Source organism: Arachis duranensis, chromosome 5 (genome assembly GCF_000817695.3).
Source record: "Arachis duranensis cultivar V14167 chromosome 5, aradu.V14167.gnm2.J7QH, whole genome shotgun sequence".
Lineage (NCBI taxonomy): Eukaryota > Viridiplantae > Streptophyta > Magnoliopsida > Fabales > Fabaceae > Arachis > Arachis duranensis.
This window is the reverse complement of record NC_029776.3, coordinates 11,150,680-11,158,394: the sequence shown is the minus strand read 5'-3', so window position 1 is coordinate 11,158,394 and position 7,715 is coordinate 11,150,680. Positions and strand designations below refer to the sequence as shown.

The 7,715-nt window shown below is 33.9% G+C and overlaps 1 protein-coding gene across 2 annotated transcripts; it reads left to right on the top strand.

Moving 5' to 3' along the window:
* The first annotated feature begins 222 nt into the window (after positions 1 to 222).
* On the top strand, positions 223 to 6,957 carry LOC107488036 (uncharacterized). Of its 2 annotated transcripts, XM_016108729.3 has the most exons (15): positions 227 to 660; positions 742 to 823; positions 1,463 to 1,960; positions 2,197 to 2,365; positions 2,474 to 2,626; positions 3,627 to 3,724; positions 3,926 to 4,017; positions 4,320 to 4,390; positions 4,488 to 4,623; positions 4,820 to 4,879; positions 4,964 to 5,046; positions 5,208 to 5,284; positions 5,377 to 5,447; positions 5,675 to 5,732; positions 6,709 to 6,957. In XM_016108729.3, exons 1-15 carry the CDS (start codon positions 437 to 439, stop codon positions 6,829 to 6,831), a joined length of 1,995 nt encoding a protein of 664 aa, XP_015964215.1. In that variant the 5' UTR covers positions 227 to 436; the 3' UTR covers positions 6,832 to 6,957. The 2 variants fall into 2 exon arrangements, 1 of the variants encoding a protein (XP_015964215.1); XR_001591849.3 differs by lacking the exons at positions 5,675 to 5,732; positions 6,709 to 6,957 and having other exon boundaries at positions 223 to 660; positions 4,981 to 5,046.
* The last annotated feature ends 758 nt before the right edge of the window (positions 6,958 to 7,715 follow it).

Below are 7,715 nucleotides of genomic sequence, written 5' to 3'. Positions count from 1 at the left end.
AAAAGTAGGAGAAGAAGAAGAAAGAGGAGGAGGAGAAGAAGGAACGCGAAGCACGCCATAAATTTCGTATATGACTCAGCGTGCTTTTTATTAAGTTTTTTCCCACTTATAAGACTTGTAAACCACTTGCATGTGTAGCACAATTCTACTACCATTTCTATAGTAATAATTTAATAAAGTAATAAGGAAAAAAAAAAAAGGAATAGCAGAGATCGTACATCGTAGAGAACTAAAGAGAAGTAGAGACACGTTGTTTGGGATAGACAACACAGACCGTGACGCGTGAGGGTGGCGACTGGTCACAGTCCCATAAGAAGAAAGTTGAAAGCAGAAGGCAGAGTCAGATAAAGAAAGGGTTCGTTCGGTCAACGGAAAACACACGGACACCGAAATTCGAGAGAGAGAGAGAGAGAGAGAGAGAGAGGTTGATTGATCGATGGCGGCTGCGACGACGTCATATCTATCGCCGACGCAGAAGTACGCTGCAGGAGCCCTCTTCGGGCTTGCCCTTCACCAGGCCCACCTTCACCAGACCCACCCCCTTGGTTTGCATTTCTATTCCGACGACGATCAACCCTCCACCAGCGACTCCGCCGCAGTTTCCGAGGATCCCCACCTTTGGGTCCACCACTCCTCCGGTCTCCTCCACCCCGTTTTCAAGTATTTCCCTTTCCCTTCCAATTCACAATTCACTTTGAGTCCATCATATTCCTCCATTTCCTTCAGTGTGTTGTGATGCAGGTATCTAGATATTGATTCTGGGGCTTGGTCTGGACTTGAAGAAACTGCTGGCTCTTCTTCTGCTTCGCGTCATGTGGGACCCGTAAGTGCATTCTTTAATCTTTAGCCTCACTCGTAGATGCTCATTATGAACAATTCACCAAACATGCCTTAACTTGCACTGTGTCTGTGTTGAACTTACTATGCATATATCCTTCATTCTTTTTTATATCAATCTGATAGGTCTACATCTTCATGTCATTCTCCTTTGTTCTTTTTAACACTCAATTTTGTTTATAGATGTGTGAACTTGATGTTCCTCTTACTCATGAGAAAACATTTATGGCAGACTAACCAAACTAGCATGACAATGGGATGGATTGACAATAATGTTAATGGCTCCACTTCTTTCTGTCTGGATTTTGTTGCTGCAAGGCACAATTCCTTTCGTTCTTAACTGTTACATGAGATAGAGAGCAGAGAAATGAGAGAGTGATTGTATTGATCTCATTGTGTGTCTTTATATACAGGCTACATTAGCAGAGTATAACTAACATGCTAACCAACTAGTGTAACTAACTATTAACACACTAACTAACTCGGTAACTTAAACTACAAGTTACTGATTAATTAATACAAATACAAGTAGTGGCTGATATTAACTCCTCATTCATGTATTCAATTTCTAATGATATCCTTTTTCACCATTGTATGACTAAAAGAAAATTCATGTATGTCACAGTTCTTGAGATTATTATCAGCAGATTTTGATGATGATTCTCAAAGGTCAGATCAAGAACTTGCTTTGTCAGAAGCTGTTGATGCAATGGCATGTACCCTGGAAAAAATTCAAGAGTCTTCAGTGTCTAAAAGAGAGAAGATCCGTGAATACGAGCACCAATGTCGTGAAAAGTTTTCAAATTCAGAAGCTCCATCAGAGTCTGAGAAGGAAGATATGCATTTCGAAACTCCGCACATGCCTGAAACACCTTATTTTGATTGTAAAAACCCACCTCAGGGATCTACTATTAACAAAATTGATGAAAGTCCAATTGAAGAGGTAACAATGCTCAGCTATCAAAGGAAAATAACAGTTCTCTATGAACTGCTCACTGCTTGCTTGTCAGATTTAGGTGAAGGAAACAAGAAATATACTCGTAGAAGAAGGGGTTATGATGCTCGACAACGTGTGGCTCTTCGCTTGCTCACAACTTGGCTTGATATCCAGTGGAAAAAAATGGTTTGTAAAATGAATATATTAAATGTTACTTTATGTGTTTGGACAACAGCTTGTTATAAGTTGAAGTGATCATGGTATTTATATTGTTTGCACAAGAGATCAGAGTAAGAAAAGGTTTTGGTTGGCAACATTGACTGTGCATTCATCCTAGATGTCTAAGTTGCATATTGAGCTTAATTTTATATATAAATGTAGTAAGTTTCCTGAAATTTTTCATTGAAATGTTAACTTTGCAGGAAGCCATTGAGACTATAGTTGCCAGTTCTGCAATGGCTTTAATTAAAGAGCAAGAATCAAATAAAGAGGAATCTCAATCAAAAGAAAGCAAATGGGCTAAATGGAAGCGAGGTGGTATTATAGGTGCAGCTGCAATAACAGGGGGAGCTTTAATGGCTATTACCGGTGGTATGAATACCTTAAAGTCTTTTCTATGTCCATGAGTATATGATTTCAGAATGAGTCAATTTTCTTGTGGATATTATTCTTTTCCCTTTTTTTTTTATTCATGAGTAGGATTAGCTGCCCCAGCAATTGCTGCAGGACTTGGTGCCATGGCTCCAACTTTGGGTACTTTGATCCCTATAATTGGAGCTGGTGGATTTGCTGCAGCTGCTAGTGCTGCTGGAACTGTTGCTGGTTCTGTTGCTGTTGCTGCATCATTTGGAGGTATATATTTTCCTATATTTGATTGGGTTTACTTTCTTTCTTGTGCTATGCTAGTACATCTATGCTATAAATAGAAATTTAGTCTCTTTTAAGTATTTTCTCTGTTGTATAAAGATATTTTTCATGTACACCATGACAACAGGTCACTATTAATATGCTTGGCTGCATTTGTTTCTAAGAACAGGATAGGACAAGACACTGATGGATAGAGACACAAAATTTTGTTTGCTTGTATTCTGTTTGGTGATAAACTAGATCAAATTTTGAAAATTCAATTTATTCTCATTTTTTTCATTCAAAAAATTTGAGATGAAAAATATAACATAAAAAATATAATTATGAAAAATTAACAAGAATAATGAAAGAAAAAATAAAAAATAAGTTGTGTCCCTTGTTAGTGTCTCCGTGTCTTTCCTGTCAGGATGGACACAAAATACACTAATTTAGTGTCTTTGGACACATTGTCTCTGTCCATGTCTCCTCTACCAAACACGATTTTGTGTCTCAGTGTCCTGTCTCTGTAAACAAACGCAGCCCTTGTGTTCCTGCAGCCTTAGAGATCTGTTGTATTCAATATAGGGTAGTTTTGGGTTGCGTGCTGATAAAAATGTATTGAATTTTTTTTGTACAGTTTATTGATTGGCATGATTACAGTAATTGCTTAAACTAGATAGGTTAATAATTTCCAGTCAAGCTGCGAAGGTAACTCTTTAATTCGCCTTTTTTCAGACAAGGTGTTACAAGGGATATATGGGAATTTGATTTAAATTTAGAACTGTCTAGTGGAGTGGTGCATGGTCATTAATACCTCCTGTACTGTATTATCCTGAAAACAGTTCATTTGAACTGTTGACCTTCATTTTACCAAAGTTTTTAATGAGCGTCTATTGTGATGACATGTATATTGTCTATGGGATACTAAGTTATTTGTATTTTTCTATGATGTGATGTACATCACTTAGGTGATGAAAATTTTAAATGTATCTCTTTGTTTTCCTAGCTGCTGGAGCTGGACTTACTGGAACCAAAATGGCTAGGAGAGTTGGGAGTGTGGATGGGTTTGAATTTAAAGCTATAGGAGAAACCCATAACCAAGGTGTAAGTTTTTATTGATTTCAGTTTCCTACTTTCTAATGATGTTTTTTCCTAAACTAAAGATTTTTGTAGGTGTTTATGCAAGACCATGCTTGCATCAACTTTGACTGCTCTTTCTTCCCCCTTTTTTTTTCCTTTCCAATTTCAACTTCTTAGTTTTGTTTATCATTTCATAATAGATTCTTGTTCAACTTCTCCATGCAGAGGCTAGGGGTTGAGATCCTGATCTCTGGATTTGTCTTTGAGGAGGAGGATTTTATAAGGCCATGGGATGGATTAAATGACAACCTGGAGAGGTACATACCTTTGCCATTTTAATGTCTCCTAATGCCGTTGTTTTTATAATTATTTAGGTAAAAAAGTTGATGTAATTTAATATTTTCCTTGAATACAATTTTCATTGGCCATGGAAGGTAGTTTCAGCTTGAAAAGTGCTTTATGTTGATAGGTGTTGATGGAAAATTATCTTATTATACAATATCTACCTTGTGTTGCTTCAGCTTCTTCTTATTTTAAAAATGGTAGTGTTAAGAATACACTAATGACTGATTATCCTACCATAACAAGTCACAATTCATATGCCCTTGTGAAAAGCTAGGTATGCACTGCAGTGGGAGTCCAAGAATCTAATTGCCGTGAGCACTGCGATTCAGGATTGGCTTACTTCAAGTAATTGGTTTGAGTTCAGGCTTCTAGTACAATTTTAGTTCGTATCATATTCAGGTATAGTTATGGATGATCTCAATACTACTCTTATTTGCATTAGGAATTGCGATGGAGCTGATGAAGCAAGGTGCAATGATGACTGTTATGAGTGCACTTTTAACTGCATTGGCTTGGCCAGCTACCTTACTTGCAGCAACTGATTTCATAGACAGCACGTGGACAATCGCTATTGACAGGTTAAATTTTAGTTCTTGATTGCAAGTAGAATTGAACTTTTACTGGACACTACACAGTGATGTCATTGAATGTTATTGAGCTGTGATAATATATAATAAACTTCACCTTAGACTAATTTGAATTGGTTTAACTTTGAGGATTCTTACCATAGTTATTTTGGGCACAAAGATTTCTAATATATTTCATAATTTTCAGATCAGACAAGGCTGGAAAGTTGCTTGCTGAAGTGTTGTTGGGAGGATTGCAGGGAAATAGGTATTAGCTTAATTCAAAGTTTTGTCTTAATTCAGCTCCGAGAAAACTGTTGAATGTATAATATTGTTGATCTGTGAGTTTTAGGCCTGTGACACTTGTAGGTTACTCACTTGGGGCCAGAGTTATTTACAAATGTCTAGAGTGCTTGGCTGAAACAGAACACAGTGGTAGATATTTCCACTCTTCTTTTCCTTGTCTGATGTTATTTTCCCTTACATGTCTGTTAACCATATCAACTACTTATCAGTATCCTTAGTATTTACATACGATTTCGTTGTGTGGGTACCATGCTCAATGATTTAAAGGTGCTTCTCCTTTTGATTGCCAGCTGAACTAGTAGAAAGAGTTGTTCTTCTTGGAGCACCCATTCCAATCAAGGATGAGAACTGGGAAGCAGCTAGAGAGGTGAATTTTTGTAGAAATAGTATATATTTGAATCGTATCCAAAACTTTATGATGTAAATATAGTTTTCTTCTGAGATCATGGTATTCTGTAGATGGTATCAGGAAGATTTGTAAATGCTTATTCAAGGAATGACTGGATGCTTGGAGTTGCTTTCCGTGCCAGGTATATCAAATTAACATATTGACCAAATAATGCTTTCTAAACTCACTTCAGATTAAGGAATGCACTATGATCAGAATTGCTTATTTTCATTTTCAGTGTAATAGCCTTGTCTAATTTATTTGTTTTTCTTTTGCTAATTTTAGTGCATGATTAGAATATTAGTACATGGTTGCTTGTTTTTAATGGAGAGAGAGGTTGAGAGTAATCTACTTTTTGATTTTATGCAGTCTGCTTTCTCAAGGATTAGCTGGAATCCAACCAGTTGATATTCCTGGTATCCAAAATGTGAGATTTTTATTTTACCTTCCTGCCTAATGCCTATGCTTGCAAGTTGATATCTTAATTCTTATTCAATTAGTGGCAGCTGCTCTCTTAGGCTGGGTTTGGTAAAGCTTTTTCAGGAGGTGCTTGTGCTTTTAAAAAGCACAAGCACGTCATTTTGCGTTCGGTAAATTAAAAAGCTCAAGTGCTTGTGCTTGCGGCTTTTAAAAGTTAGTGGTGCTTTTGAAAGCACCTAGGAGGGAGCTTTTCAAAGCTGGCTTATGCTTATCAAATTTTTTTCATTTTCCCGCACATATTTTCCGCTATTATATTGCCATTAAAATCTTCATATATTTCTAACTTCTCTTCCTAACCTTCATAAAATCTAACACAATCTTCATATATTTTTTATTTTTCAACCTAATCTTCACAAATTTCAACACAAATACATCTCTATCACATATTAGGTATGAACTTCTATCTATTTATATTATTTTTTTGCGTTAATTTTGTATTTTTTCAGTAGATCTATTATGTTTGTTTGTTTTTTTCTGTTCTTTGAAACGGGAAGAGGTTGATGAAAACCAATCATAAATTTTTATGATACTTATATAAAATTTTAAAGTTAAAAAATAAAAGTTTATTTATTATATTTATGTTTATTATGAATTTTTTATTTTAACATTATTTTATTTTAAAATATTATATAAAATTTTAAAGAATTTGAAAAAAAAAATTATTTTTTTGTTATAAACATGTTTATTATAATTTTTTCAACTTTTAAAAGCTGTTTTACCAAATACAATTATGGTGCTTGTACTTATTAAAAGCCATTTTTAATTTGATTTTACCAAACGTAAGTGTTACAGCTTTTAAAAAGCTGTCTTTTAAAAGACAGCTTTCATAAGCTACTTTTAAAAAGCAAAAGCTTTACCAAACTAAGCCTTTTTGATTGGATTTGGATGTTTCTGCTAAAATAGTTTTTATTTGGATTTGGCAGGTTGATGTGACAGATCTTATTTACGGTCATTCTTCTTATCTTTGGGCCACACAAAAGATCTTAGACCAACTTGAATTAGATTCCTACTATCCTGTATATAATAGCATTCTTTGTCATTTCTGATCACCCCTCCACCCTCTCTTTTATTCCTTGTTTGACAGTGGAGCAAGTACATAATATGGGGGTGTGGAAACTACTAAATACATATAAAGAAGGATACAAGAGGAATGAGAAGATATTTTAATGCAATCTAGTCTTTAAAAATTAAAAGAGTAGCCTGTAGAAATAGTAAAATATATTTTAGTGACTAACTTTTCATTAATTTATTTGGGGATCAAATATTTAAATTGATGAAGGTCATAATAGTTGAATACTATTTATCTAACAACTTGTCCGATGCCTGCCACGGCTACGGGAGCGGTTTTAAGAAATAGATCTAAAATTTAATCTAACCATTTTGTTAAAAATAGAATCAATTAAAATCTGATTTAGCGTAGTTTTAATGGATTTTTGATTTAGATTGAATTGGATAAGTGGTTTAATTTAGATATATTTAAATTTAAACATTTTTAATGGATATAAAATTAATTTTATTTATTTATAAGAACTTAATTTTGATATATTTTTAGTATCAATATGAAAAGTAATAAATTTTATTGTTGTGACGTATAAAATTAGACAATATATTAAAGGTATGTCTAAATTAAGCACAACAATTATGCGCTTATTGAATATGTTACATTATATAGATTATTAGATGAAAATCAAAGGTTAATATGAAAGAAGAGTATTAATGGATTCTAATAAATATAGAATATCTTAATACATAATAAATATTTTAAATGACAATACTTTGATACACAATACTTTAAATGATAATAAAATCTTTCATTCTTAAACAATTAAGTATAAAACATATAAATACAAAAAATGAGTATTTTTTATTCATTAAGATTAATTATTATGCCAGAAATTTATATAATATTAAGAATTTACATTAATAAAAT

Coding starts and splice junctions, on each gene's coding strand:
- LOC107488036 (XM_016108729.3), top strand. CDS start 437: ATGGCGGCTGCGACGACGTCATATCTATCGCCGACGCAGAAGTACGCT. Junction 824..1,462: donor CTTCGCGTCATGTGGGACCC/GTAAGTGCATTC, acceptor TGTATGTCACAG/TTCTTGAGATTATTATCAGC. Junction 2,366..2,473: donor TTTAATGGCTATTACCGGTG/GTATGAATACCT, acceptor ATTCATGAGTAG/GATTAGCTGCCCCAGCAATT.